Genomic DNA, 15116 nt, shown 5'->3' with positions numbered 1-15116 from the left:
AGTTACAGCAACTTCCTGTTTCATGGCGAAACATCAAAATTTGTCAGGCCGCCGAGGACACGCCCTTCGACGAAAACTCTAGATCTTCGCAATTTAACGTCGCAAAGGCCTTAAGATTACACTCACCAAATTTGAAGATGATCAGATTAAAACTGTAGGAGGAGTTCGTTAAAGTACGAGGCCTGAAAATGGCAAAAACTGCACAAAAATCAGAGAGGAAGTTCAAAATGGCTGACTTCCTGTTGTGTTTAAGGCTATGCTCCAAGAGACTTTTTTGTAGGTATTGGGTCATTACATGTATGTACCGAATTTCGTACACGTACGTGAAACGTAGCGGGAGGCGCACTCCGTTGAACCTTTATAGGTGGCGCTATCGAGCCATTTTACCCCGCCCAATTCTGAAACGCATATCAGATGTCAATTTTCGCCAGTTCTGACGCGTGTGCAAATTTTCGTGAGTTTTCGTGCATGTTTAGGCCCTCAAAAATGCGATTAAATGCGGAGAAGAAGAATAATAATAATAATTAAAGCTGCAAGCAGCGATGAAAGGGCCCTCGCACCCGTGCCAACCGCCACCCGGTGGATTTAGGAATACAGAGCACGGTGGGCATTGTGCATTTAAGTAGGTAAATATAGGAGTATGTCAAAGTCAGTTACAAAAATGTCCTTTATTATGGGGATAATAGCATGCGTTATCACTCAGATAAGTGTTGCTAGCATGTTTTAGCATGTTTCTAGCGTGTTTAGAACTCAATGGCATATTAAATATGTCGCTAGCAATGCATCACAGTTTAAAACGTGTCACTTCCTGTCGACAGTAGGTGGCGCTATTACTTTAACTTAAAATTGTCATGTAGATGTGTTCAGGGCAGGACTCTTATCAAACGTGTGAAGTTTGGGGCAGATTTGACATTGCCTTCTTCAGTAACAACAACTTCCCGTTTCATTGCATTAGCGTGCTTTAGCACTTAGCTAAGAATTGCTAGCATGTTTTAACATGTTTCTAACATGTATATAACTCAATGGCATATTTAATATGTTGCTAGTAATGCATCGCAGTGTTAAACATGTCACTTCCTGTTGCCAGTAGGTGGCGCTATTACTATAACTGAAAAGTGTCATGTAGATGTGTTCAGGGTAGGACTGTTATCAAACGTGTGAAGTTTGGGGCAGATTGGACATTGCCTTCTTGAGTAACAACAACTTCCTGTTTCATTGCATTAGCATGCTTTAGCACTTAGCTAAGAATTGCTAGCATGTTTTAACATGTTTCTAACATGTTTATAACTCAATGGTTTATTTAATATGTTGCTAGTACAACATCACAGTGTTAAACATGTCACTTCCTGTTGCCAGTAGGTGGCGCTATTACTATAACTGAATACTCTCATGTAAATGAGTTCAGACCAGAACTCTTATCAAACGTGTGAAATTGGGGCAAATTGAACATTCAATGCCTGAGTTACAGCAAATTCCTATTTAATTGCAGTAATAGCATGCTTTAGAACTCAGCTAATGTTTGTTAGCATGTTTTAGCATGTTTCCAGTATGTTGTTAACATTTAGCACTTGCTGGCAATTTTTTATATGTTATTAGGAGTCCAAAATGGTGTTAAACATGTCACTTCCTGTTGCCAGCAGGTGGCGCTATTACTCTAACTGATTATTCTCATGTAAATGTGTTCAGGACAGAACTCTTATCAAACCTGTGAAGTTTGGGGCAGATTGGACATTGCCTACTTGAGTAACAACAACTTCCTGTTTCATTGCATTAGCATGCTTTAGCACTTAGCTAAGAATTGCTAGCATGTTTTAACAGGTTTCTAACATGTTTATAACTCAATGGTTTATTTAATATGTTGCTAGTACAGCATGACAGTGTTAAACATGTCACTTCCTGTTGCCAATAGGTGGCGCTATTACTATAACTGAATATTCTCATGTAAATGTGTTCAGACCAGAACTCTTATCAAACGTGTGAAGTTTGGGGCAGATTGGGCATTCAATGCCTGAGTTACAGCAAATTCCTATTAAATTGCAGTAATATCATGCTTTAGCACTTAGCTAATGTTTGCTAGCATGTTTAAGCATGTTTCTAGTATGTTGTTAACATGTTTAGCACTTGCTGGCAATTTTGTATATGTTATTAGGAGTCCAAAACAGTGTTAAACATGTCACTTCCTGTTGCCAGCAGGTGGCGCTATGACTGTAACTGAATTTGAGCATGGTCATGTGTTCAGGACAGAACGCTTATCAACCGTGTGAAGTTTGGGGCAGATTGGACATTGTTTGCCTGAGTTACAGCAACTTCCTGTTTCATGGCGAAACATCAAAATTTGTCAGGCCGCCGAGGACACGCCCTTCGACGAAAACTCAAGATCTTCGCAATTTAACGTCGCAAAGGCCTTAAGATTACACTCACCAAATTTGAAGATGATCAGATTAAAACTGTAGGAGGAGTTCGTTAAAGTATGAGGCCAGTAAATGGCAAAAACTGCACAAAAATCAGAGAGGAAGTTCAAAATGGCTGACTTCCTGTTGTGTTTAAGGCTATGCTTCAAGAGACTTTTTTGTAGGTATTGGGTCATTACATGTATGTACCGAATTTCGTACACGTACGTGAAACGTAGCGGGAGGCGCACTCCGTTGAACCTTTATAGGTGGCGCTATCGAGCCATTTTGCCCCGCCCAATTCTGAAACGCATATCAGATGTCAATTTTCGCCGGTTCTGACGCGTGTGCAAATTTTCGTGAGTTTTCGTGCATGTTTAGGCCCTCAAAAATGTGATTAAATGCGGAGAAGAATAATAATAATAATAATAATAATAATAATAATAAACAGAGCAATTCCAAGAGGGTCCTCACACCATCGGTGCTCGGGCCCTAATAATAATAATAATAATAAACAGAGCAATTCCAAGAGGGTCCTCACACCATCGGTGCTCGGGCCCTAATAATTAAAGCTGCAAGCAGCGATGAAAGGGCCCTCGCACCCGTGCCACCGCCACCCGGTGGCTTTAGGAAGACAGAGCACGGTGGGCAATGTGCATTTAAGTAGGTAAAAATAGGAGGAGTATGTCAAAGTCAGTTACAAAAATGTCCTTGATTATGGGGATAATAGCATGCGTTATAACTCAGATAAGTGTTGCTAGCATGTTTTAGCATGTTTCTAGCATGTTTAGAACTCAATGGCATATTAAATATGTCGCTAGTAATGCATCACAGTGTAAAACGTGTCACTTCCTGTCGACAGTAGGTGGCGCTATTACTTTAACTTAAAATTGTCATGTAGATGTGTTCAGGGCAGGACTCTTATCAAACGTGTGAAGTTTGGGGCAGATTGGACATTGCCTTCTTCAGTAACACCAACTTCCTGTTTCATTGCATTAGCGTGCTTTAGCACTTAGCTAAGAATTGCTAGCATGTTTTAACATGTTTCTAACATGTTTATAACTCAATGGCATATTTAATATGTTGCTAGTACAGCATCACAGTGTTAAACATGTCATTTGCTGTTGCCAGTAGGTGGCGCTATTACTATAACTGAATATTCTCATGTAAATGTGTTAAACATGAGAATATTCAACCGTGTGAAGTTTGGGGCCGATTAAACATCCAATGCCAGTTACAGCAAATTCCTATTTAATTGCATTAATAGCATGATTTAGCACCTAGCTAATGTTTGCTAGCATGTTTTAGCATGTTTCTAGTATGTTGTTAACATGTTTAACACTTGCTGGCACTTTTTTGTATGTTATTAGGAGTCCAAAACAGTGTTAAACATGTCACTTCCTGTTGCCAGCAGGTGGCGCTATGACTGTAACTGAATTTGAGCATGGTCATGTGTTCAGGACAGAACGCTTATCAAACGTGTGAAGTTTGGGGCAGATTGGACATTCAATGCCTGAGTTACAGCAAATTCCTATTTAATTGCAGTAATAGCATGCTTTAGCACTTAGCTAATGTTTGCTAGCATGTTTTAGCATGTTTCTAGTATGTTGTTAACATGTTAAGCACTTGCTGGCAATTTTTTATATGTTATTAGGAGTCCAAAACAGTGTTAAACATGTCACTTCCTGTTGCCAGCAGGTGGCGCTATGACTGTAACTGAATTTGAGCATGGTCATGTGTTCAGGACAGAACGCTTATCAAACGTGTGAAGTTTGGGGCAGATTGGACATTCAATGCCTGAGTTACAGCAAATTCCTATTTAATTGCAGTAATAGCATGCTTTAGCACTTAGCTAATGTTTGCTAGCATGTTTTAGCATGTTTCTAGTATGTTGTTAGCATGTTAAGCACTTGGTGGCAATTTTTTATATGTTATTAGGAGTCCAAAACAGTGTTAAACATGTCACTTCCTGTTGCCAGCAGGTGGCGCTATGACTGTAACTGAATTTGAGCATGTCATGTGTTCAGGACAGAACGCTTATCAAACGTGTGAAGTTTGGGGCAGATTGGACATTGTTTGCCTGAGTTACAGCAACTTCCTGTTTCATGGCGAAACATCAAAATTTGTCAGGCCGCCGAGGACACGCCCTTCGACGAAAACTCTAGATCTTCGCAATTTAACGTCGCAAAGGCCTTAAGATTACACTCACCAAATTTGAAGATGATCAGATTAAAACTGTAGGAGGAGTTCGTTAAAGTACGAGGCCTGAAAATGGCAAAAACTGCACAAAAATCAGAGAGGAAGTTCAAAATGGCTGACTTCCTGTTGTGTTTAAGGCTATGCTCCAAGAGACTTTTTTGTAGGTATTGGGTCATTACATGTATGTACCGAATTTCGTACACATACGTGAAACGTAGTGGGAGGCGCACTCCGTTGAACCTTTATAGGTGGCGCTATCGAGCCATTTTACCCCGCCCAATTCTGAAACGCATATCAGATGTCAATTTTCGCCAGTTCTGACGCGTGTGCAAATTTTCGTGAGTTTTCGTGCATGTTTAGGCCCTCAAAAATGCGATCAAATGCGGAAAATAATAATAATAATAATAATAATAATAATAATAATAATAAACAGAGCAATTCCAATAGTGTCCTCGCACCATCGGTGCTCGGGCCCTAATAATAATAATAATAAACAGAGCAATTCCAAGAGGGTCCTCACACCATCGGTGCTCGGGCCCTAATAATAAATAATAATAATAAAGAAGAATAATCCGAAGGAAAACAATAGGGCCTTCGCCTTTTCAAGGCTTGGGCCCTAAAAATGGGTTATGCACACAGCTGCTAGAGCAGCACTATCACTGGCATGTTTTTAATTAAGTCAGTACATCTGGTTTTCACCATGAGCTGTTTTTAGTGTGAACATACACTTAGAGTCATCATTAGATTAAAAACTGAGTTTTTATTCACATTATTTAATTAATATAACTTTGTATTGACTCAAAGCTGTTTTAAACATAGCAGCATGACTTATTTTTATTATTTTATCATTTTAATTGCTTATTTATACTTAAATGTAATATTATATGGTCTCTCCATGTTATATTTGTATGCTAGAAATGCACTTTAATATAGTTTAATATATGAATGCTGCCTCATCTTCTTTTTTAGGGACTTTCTGCCTCGTGGCTCTGGTATTGTCACTCGGCGCCCCCTAGTGCTGCAGCTGGTCAACTGCCCCTCTGGTAAAAAATCCTAGAAGAACACTAAAAAAACCTCTCTATAGCAGGAGTTCTCAACTCTGGCTCTCAAGGTCCACTTTATCAAACTCACCTGCCTATCCCCATGTTTGAAATCGACCCCTATCCTCTCATTCAATATTCCCTGAGTATCCCACTGAGTGCGCCGGAAGGGCTGCCTCTTTTGCATAGTTCGTGCTCGCTGTAATTATTTGAAACTTAGCAAACTGGTAGCTCCAGTAGTAATGAAAAGATTATCTTTAAGTCTGTCATGGAAACTAGCATGTTTAAACCGTAAAGGAATAGTTTACTTAAAAATGAAAATTCTGTTATCATTTACTCACCCTCAGGTTGTTCCAAACCTGTATGAATTTCTTCACAAAAGAAGATATTTTGAAAAATATCAGTAATTAGACACTTGATGGACCCTATTGACTTCCATAGTAGAACAAAAATATTATGGAAGTTAATGGGGTCCATCAACTGTACCGACTTTCTTCAAAATATCTTCTTTTGTGAAGAAATTCATACAGGTTTAAAACAACTTGAGAGTAAATAAATGATGACAGAATTTAAATTTTTAAGTGAACTATTCCTTTGAGGCTACAGTCTGTAAATTTTTGTTGTTCAAAATTTACTTAATTCATATAGTAAGCGTGTACATCATGAATCCATTTTCCAAACCGTGTTGTCTTATCTTGAATCCCTATGGTACACCTATAATAAGTGTTTATATTCGGACTATTTTAGAATGGTTCGGGCCATAGCGCTGCGGAGAAGCCCAGTTCCTGCATGACCTGTCATAGACATAAACAGAGAGAAGTAGCTCTGGCTACAATGTTCTTCAGCAAGATGCATGCAGTTCTGTTTATTAACCGCTAGAGCGCCAAACTGCAGCTTTATTTAAACAACGGAATAATCAAGTAAAAGGAATTATTTATACCCGTATGATATTACGCTGTAGCCACATTGGACCAGCGGTTTGGGAAATGGATGATTCGGCTGCGGGCGCCATCTTCTGGTCAGACGTGGGAATTAATTTAGCGTGACCGTCACAGTGCATTATGGGTAATCTATAGCCATTGAGTGTACATCAGTTGTACGCTTGTTATTGCGGTGGATTGTGGATTTGAATAAGTGCACTCAGTCCACTATGTTTTCAATTTCGGACACAGCCTATAACTTTCTATTAATCCTGAAGAATCCTTGATTAGTTTGTTCAGGTGTGTTTGATTAGGGCTGGAGCTAAACTCTGCAGGAAAGTGGTCCTTGAGAGCCAGAGTTGAGAAACCCTTGCTCTAGTTTTAAATGCATGTTTTTAAGCCAAAGCTATTATGGAATGCAAAGCTAATATTAAAATGCCTTTCCTAATTGCTTATTTCCAGAACATGCCGAGTTTTTGCATTGCAAGGGGAAGATGTTTACTGATTTTGATGAGGTTCGTCAGGAGATTGAGGCAGAGACAGATCGCATCACCGGACAAAACAAAGGCATTTCACCGGTCCCTATCAATCTGCGCGTCTATTCACCTCATGGTACCTTCATTCATGCACATACAGAGAAGTTATTTTAAAATGATCAGATCTACATTTTCTGTTACATATAAGCATGCATTGTGAAACATCACATGAAATCATGTCACCCCTTCTCTTCGCCAGTCCTAAATCTCACCCTCGTGGACTTGCCTGGTATGACCAAAGTGCCTGTAGGTGACCAGCCGGCTGACATCGAGCACCAGATCAGGGAGATGCTTATGCAGTTTGTGACTAAGGATAACTGCTTGTTGCTGGCTGTGTCTCCTGCAAACTCTGACCTGGCCAACTCAGATGCCCTCAAGATTGCCAAGGAGGTTGACCCTCAGGGTGGGTTGTCATCCAGCAGTGATTGAAACTTGTTATAAAATAATGTGATTTTTTTCTTTCTTTTAAAACTGTTCCTGATCTCGTGTGTGTGTGTGTGTGTGTGTGTGTGTGTGTGTGTGTGTGTGTGTGTGTGTGTGTGTGTGTGTGTGTTCTGAACAGGTATGAGAACTATTGGTGTGATCACTAAATTGGATCTAATGGATGAAGGAACTGATGCACGTGATATCCTGGAAAACAAGCTTCTTCCTTTACGGAGAGGTGAAGTCAGTGTACAAATACTCTTTCCATATAAATATAGCCTCTCAGGAACATTTTAAAAAGTCCCATTGGAGAGACCTGCACTATAATAAGTATAATTCTATAAATTTGACACAAATTAAAATCCATTCATATAAAAAGATTATTAAAAATATGGTAACACTACAATGTCTCATTTGTTACATTAGTTAATGTATTAACTAACATGAACTGACAATGAGCAATACATTTGTTACAGTATTTATAAATCTTTGTTAATGTTAGTTCATATGAATACTGCCGTTCATTGTTTTCGATTTTAATAATGTATTAGCAAACTCTAAAATTAACATTAACTAAGATTAATAAATGCTGTAGAAGTATTGTACATTTTTATTTCATAGTAACTAAAGTAGTTAACTAATGTTAACTAATGAAACCTTAATGTAAAGTGTTACCATTACTTTAGTAAACAACAATAAATACATGGAGATTCATTGGTCAGAAAAAGTTAAATTGCTCGTCTGTATATAACTTTTAAAAGCAGTGGATCTCAACCAGGGGGCCAGAATATTCTAGTAATAGCCCTAAGAACTTCAGGATGTAAACGGCAATAATATAAACCCCTATCCCCCGCTCCCCCTCCACACACACACACGCACGCACGCACGCACGCGCGCACGCGCACACTCCGTTTGTACTTTTGAAGTTGATGCTATTTAAAAAAAAAAAAAATATTTAAAATGTTCCAACTTTAGCAGAAAGCACAACACAAATTTCAACCACAATTAAGAATAAAAAAAAATGTCGGCACAAGTAAAAAGGTAATCAAGGTAAATACATAATTGTAAATATAAGGTAATCGAGTAAAAATAATGAAATAAAAACACTCACTTGAGGCACATGATTGGGAAAACCCTTCTGCAGAATATTAACAATTCAGTCCTTAGATTATTGATATAGGGCTTCCAGACACTATAAAAACTGGTCTGGCTGACCATTAACTAGACAAGTTAAATATTCCAGCGGAATTAGTTCCTTCAAAATCTCGTGCCAATCCGATATAGTCTTGTCACTTATCCACCTCAGTAATATGTTTCTCCTAGCTGCAAAGGTAAGAAGATTATTCAGTCTTCTTTTGATCAAATCAAAGCTTATTCAAAAATAAAGGATCCAATGCCAACTCCGAGTCCTTATCAAATATATTATTTCAGAAACTATCTTGGCCCAATATATTTGTCTTTAGATTGCCTAACTAATCACAGTGAGAGAGTGTACCAATTTGTGTTTTGCACTTAAAGCAAAGAGGTGAAAGGGTATTGTTAAATGCATGTCTACGGTTGGGTAAAATATGCATCCTTTGTTCAATTTTAAACTGTACAGCCATGGCACGATTACACGATCTGATCCCTCAGATGTACCATTGAGAACCTTGTATAACCGACAGTGTTGGGAAAGTTACTTGGGAAATGTTATAGGTTACAGATTACAAGATACCCTATTTAAAATGTAATAAGTAGTGTAACTATTTCAATTACTTTAATAAAGTAATGTAACTGATGAAATTAGATTACTTTTTGATTACTTTTATACATTTCTAATGAATGTTTTTATCTGTTAATCATTTTCAAACATTTAAACCAGGTTTAACCTTACAGTAGTAGGCCTACTCAACACTGATTACTGTCAGACTTTCAAAATCCTTCATCACTTGAATTAAGATTATAATCATTTAATTTTAAAGCACAGCCACCACAAAATTGTTTAAATACAGATTTAAATTCATAACAAGAAATAGTTTAATAGCTACAGTATTATACTGTTTTTTAAATTAAATATTTGCAATAGCTATGAGAGAAAACACTGACATCTAACAATGTATATTTTCTTTCAAAGGGTTCATAAACTGAAGTGTGGCTGGTAAAGACATCTTAAGCTAGCTAGCAGACTAGCTCATTTGTTATGAATGGAGATTATGAACATGGTGTTGGCAGGCGGGAGTAGGCAATGCCTTTCCTACTTTATTTAATGACTGCTTACAGTTAAATGTGGGCTAAGTTACATACCTGCAGATGCTTCCTCATGTTCGACATTGAAACCTTTGATATCAATAGCATTTTAATAGATGGCAAACATATTTTGCACTGAACAGTTATATTTGCGCCTAGTTGAAATGATTAAAACATTTCCAGCACTGGAACTAATTTTTTATCTCTCATTATCATGGACTTTTAGGGTACGTCTCTATGCTTAAAACGGAGAAGTTTTTCCTTTGAGTTTTCCGCGTACAGACGACACCATTGTCAAAACGATCACCATTTGCATGGATCCTCGAAAACTACTAAAACCGCTGTATTCTGCTGCCAGGCCATTAGATGGCGATGAAACACTTTAGATAGACTGAACACGTAATACGCATGTGCCTGACGACATCGTCTTCAGAGATTCACGTTTTTGTTGTTTAAACCGAGACCGTTTTTAAAAACTTGCACTTTAAAAACCCGTTTTCAAAAGTTTGCGTTTTCAGGCTCCCAAAATGCCGTTGTCGTGTAAATGAATGGCCAAAACGCATAAAAAGTATTACGTTTTTAGTTGAAAATGGTGTCGTGTAAACAGCCCCTTAGTTTGTTTTCATTCTCATCATGTGTTCCTTTGTTCAGTTTTCCCACTCCTCATTGTGAGGTTTCAGCTGTGTTCTATTAATTATCCTCGTTTGTGTTTGCTTTATAAGTTGATCCCTAACATTCATTCTCTGTTCGGCCTACGTTGCTCAACTTGTTTATTCTTGTATAATCGTCATTAAACTTTGTGTTGGAATTATACTCCTCTTCGTGCCTTCCTGCAACTTCCTGTGACACAGACAGGTTGTAGCCTAAAGCTTTCAGCGGCAATGTGGATTGATATGATTGGCAGATGTGGTGCAAATAAAAAAAAAGCTAACCAATCAGAATAGCATCGCTTTACTAAACGGCCTTTAAGGCATCATGCACATCAAAAACAGGCAAAGCAACAAATTAATATTATTCAACATATCCTAGCTTTTTACAGAAAATATTCAGATGTAACCCTCTTTGTTATCGTTAAAATTTTCATAAGTAAGTGTAATTTAATTACACATTTTTTTCTCAGTAACTGTAATGGATTACCGTGAAAAACACCTATACCAACCAGTATACCAAAATGCATTTAAGTTTATTGCATACTAAGTATACTACAAACCATTAGCATATTTACTGACATATCGCTTGAGCATTACTGATGTAAATATTATAATTCAACTTTATTTTGAGTACTTTTTTATTGCACAGTGCACATTTCTTGACATTAAGCTTAAAATGTGTTTTATTATCACTATTAGTAAGGATAGTATGATCACTGTATAATATCAGTCTTTAAATGCAAGATATTTAAATTGTACCTAAAGTTTACTTGCAATAGTTCCACTTTAGCACAATCAAATACACTTAAGTATAACTTTAGTTGGTCCTCAGCATTACTTCCGGATAACTAAAGTGCATTAAGTACAAAATTACTTGTCCCAATTTAGCAGACTTTAAGTATACCAATTTAGTTGTCACCATTATATTCAGTTTGTTTAGTTATCATGGACTCTCTGTTTGTTTTCATGAGTCACATGTGCTCCTTTGTTCTAGTTTCCCGCCACTCATCAGTTACCCTGGACACAAACACTAATTATCACAGCTGTTCATTATTTTGTCATCATCACCATGCATTTAAGATCCTCCTTGTGCGCTCTTCAGTTGTCCGGCATTGTTTGTGTGTGATGTTTGCATGCTGGCTCACTATCACATTCGGTTCTGAGCTATGTAAATAAACCTGGTTGTTATTCGTCACCTTCTCCTTGGATATCCGTGACATAGGCTACTAAACGTACAATTGCAGGGTGTTTGTATTAAGTACATAAATTTGTTAATGTATTTGTAGTATCCTTTGCATAAAATAAATGTATTTCAAATACATTTTAGTATATTTATTATTCACTGGGGTACAGTTCAATGTTTTTGTAATTAAATTAGGTACACGATTCCATGTAACTAGTTACTCCCCAATAGCCTACTGATAACCGACTCACTAAAATAGTGAAATAGTAGTCTAAAGGAGACAGACTTCTGTTATTACATAATGAGGGATTGTTTGAATATCGTTTCTAATCTGTAACAAAAAAAAAGTCCTGCTTTAATAATTTATACCACTGTATCAACTCCTCAAAAGACATAAAACATTTTTCATCAATTCAAGCCGACTAATACCTTGGTTCATCCAAAATTTAAACCTTTACCTGGAGGGAAGTCCGGATTGTTCACAGTTGGTGTGAGAGCAGAGGCTAGCTTAGTTCTTCCCTTGAAACAGCAAACTGCCCTCCATGTCTTAAGTGGATTTACAGTTACAGGGTTATCACAATTCTCCAAAATGAATTACATTTTCTTTTTTGAAAAACAACAAATCCACAAAGGGGAAGTTTTGATAACGATTGTTCAAGATCTAACCACGTTATCTATAACACGTTAGAGTTATCAAGAGCAACCCGATCAGAAACATATCTTACTGTAGATGTGCAGACCACTGGTATAGCTTAATATTAGATTAATACATTCCTCCCATCGACCCTGGTAGTTGTAGTGCAGATGATTTCAGCCTTGGTTTGCGTTTGCTCCAGATAAAGGAACTAAGCCTGCTATTCAAACCTTTAACAAAACTTTTTAGAGAACAGGATAGGGATAATTTGAATTGAGTTCAGGAGCTTTGGGAGGATAGACTTTTTTTATTTTATAAGAGCTACTCTACCTAACCAGGAGATAGGTAAAGTATCCCAACGATTTAAATATTTTCTAATTTTGTTGATGCAATTTTAAGTCCAAGTATACCAGTGCATTATCAAGTGCTATTCTTTCTGCACTTGTGGATGACCTTTCTCCTCTCTATTTTTCACAGACATTGATTACTTGTCACTTAGTGGATTCTTTTTAGCTAGCTCTGATTAATTAACACGGTTCCCATTTATTTCCTTGTAACTTTACATGTAAACATTTATTTGGCTACTTTAAAAAGTCCACCTCATGAAAATAGTTTAACAGCTACTGTATATTTTTGCATTTTCTGAAGCTATTTTGCTTTTTATTGATTTTATATGAGTTATTCGATGTCCAATGTGGTATGTTTTATTATGCTGATTGCCTGTAACTACTTCAAATTGGATGTTCCCTTTAGGCTACATTGGGGTTGTGAACCGCAGTCAAAAGGACATTGATGGCAAGAAGGACATTACTGCTGCCATGGGAGCAGAAAGGAAGTTCTTCCTCACCCACCCAGCCTATCGACATCTGGCCGATCGCATGGGGACTCCCTACCTGCAGAAAGTGCTTAATCAGGTAGAATGACGCAATGACATTATTGCGCATTAGCATAATGCCACTTATGCAAATGTTTTTCAGTATTTTGATACAGAAGAATATAGCCTTAAGTATATTGTTATCTCACTCTGTTTTGTAAACAAACATAAATCATGTAATATACATTTGCAAAATGTTAACCAGTAACCAAGGGTTTTCATTCTACTCTAGCAATTAACTAATCACATCCGAGACACCCTGCCAGGACTGAGGAATAAACTTCAGAGCCAGTTACTGTCCATTGAGAAAGAGGTGGAGGAGTACAAGCACTTTCGCCCCGATGATCCTTCTCGCAAAACCAAGGCTCTGCTACAGTGAGTCTTATATGTATTACCCACTTGAAAATGTACAGCTCAAGCACATACACAACCATTCGAAGGTTTGGGGTCAGTAAGAATAATACAAAATATAAAAAATACTTTTATTCAGCAAGGACTTATTTAATTATAAAAAAAATTTAAGAAAAAGAAGAAAAGTGGGAAGATGAGAGAAGTTTTTTTTATTTTTATCATTTGGGTCTTAACAGTTCTTCCTATTATTAATCACTTCCTTGAGATCGATCCGATCTCTTCTTCCTCACATCTCGCTTCCTCTGTGCTCGACTCCTCGAGGGAGGAGGAGCGTGAGTGGCCACGCTCTCCCTATGGCCCTGCCTCCGGCCCTTGGACTGTGGGACACTTGGACTATGACAGAACCCCCAGAGGCTTTAGCCGGGGATATGGGTCGGCACGGAATGTATTCCTGAACACTGCCAACTGCTCCCTCGCCTCACTAAACTTTCCAACCACTGTCTCAAGAGATGTACCAAAAGGTTCAGAGGGTGAGACTGGGGCATCGAGAAGAAAATGATTTTCTTTCTCCCCGATGTCCGCCAAGTTCAGTCACAGATGCCACCATCGCTGACATCGCTGACAGCAGCGGCTGTTTGTTTAGCGGCCCCGGGGAGCTAGATCCGTAGTGCGGCGCAGTTAAGCAACCGCTTCACGGGACAGTCCCTGATGTTCCCTCTTTTAGCAGATCTGCCTGGTAAACCGCCTGATGGCGACCCCATAGCGTCCATCCAAGACACAGTGTAGAGTTCCTATTCGAAAGGGAACTATTTAGCAACTGTTTTCATTTTTTTTTTAGCAACTGTTTTACTTTTTTTTTTTTTTTGATCTCCAAATCAGCATATTATAATTATTTCTGAAGGATCATGTGACACTAAAGACTGGAGTAAAGCCTGATGGAAATTCAGCTTTGCCAAAACAAGAATAAATTACTTTTTAAAATATATTAAAATTGAAAACAGTTATTTTAAATTGTAATAATATTTCACAGTATTTCTGTATTTTTAATCAAATAGCCTTGGTAAGCATAAGATAATTATTTCACTAAACATTAAACAGTAGTGTATCTTTATTTGTGTGTGTTTCTGTGTGGTGGTTTGTATATTTTCTGTGACTCACACAAAAAAACTCACTATTCTCTGGTTTAAAGGATGGTTCAGCAGTTTGCAGTTGATTTTGAGAAGTGCATTGAGGGTTCAGGAGATCAGGTGGACACGGTGGAGCTGTCCGGAGGTGCAAGGATCAATCGCATCTTCCACGAGCGCTTCCCCTTTGAGCTAGTTAAGGTAATTTTACCATACTGTGACAACTGACGTTCTCTAAAATCAAATCAATGCAGTGCCCATACTTTCTGTGGCATTATTTGAATTATATTCTCTCATATTACATAAAGGAAGTGTCTCTCTGTCTGTTAATGGTGACTAGATGGAGTTTGATGACAAAGAGCTGCGTAAGGAGATAAGTTACGCCATCAAGAACATCCACGGTATCAGGTGTGAAGCCTCTACCTCAAACAGACAGAGTCAAACACATTCGCCAACTCACCTGCACTGAGATCAAACTCTCTTTGATGTCACTGTGACATTTTGAACAACTGCTAGCTTGATATGAAGTATCACCATGAGAACCATGTCGTGAAATATAAACTGCA

The 15116-nt window shown here is 37.9% G+C and overlaps 1 protein-coding gene across 6 annotated transcripts in view; it reads left to right on the top strand.

The window, feature by feature from the left end:
• dnm1b (dynamin 1b) overlaps nucleotides 1-15116 on the top strand; it is a 55932-nt gene that overhangs the window by 19408 nt on the left and 21408 nt on the right. For all 6 annotated transcript variants that reach the window (XR_013796758.1, XR_013796759.1, XR_013796760.1 and 3 more), the window contains exons 2-9: nucleotides 5559-5632; nucleotides 7012-7161; nucleotides 7285-7488; nucleotides 7648-7746; nucleotides 12955-13115; nucleotides 13308-13450; nucleotides 14616-14751; nucleotides 14891-14958. Coding sequence is in view for 2 of the 6 variants with exons in the window: in XM_079605845.1 (XP_079461971.1) it covers nucleotides 5559-5632; nucleotides 7012-7161; nucleotides 7285-7488; nucleotides 7648-7746; nucleotides 12955-13115; nucleotides 13308-13450; nucleotides 14616-14751; nucleotides 14891-14958 (1035 nt within the window). In the remaining 4 variants the exon portion in view is untranslated. The remainder of the gene's footprint in view (nucleotides 1-5558; nucleotides 5633-7011; nucleotides 7162-7284; nucleotides 7489-7647; nucleotides 7747-12954; nucleotides 13116-13307; nucleotides 13451-14615; nucleotides 14752-14890; nucleotides 14959-15116) is intronic.

The sequence above is a fragment of the Phoxinus phoxinus genome (genome assembly GCF_949152265.1).
Source record: "Phoxinus phoxinus genome assembly, chromosome: 3".
Classification (NCBI taxonomy): domain Eukaryota; kingdom Metazoa; phylum Chordata; class Actinopteri; order Cypriniformes; family Leuciscidae; genus Phoxinus; species Phoxinus phoxinus.
Note: the sequence above shows the minus strand (reverse complement) of the source record. Positions and strands in the feature narration are given on the sequence as shown.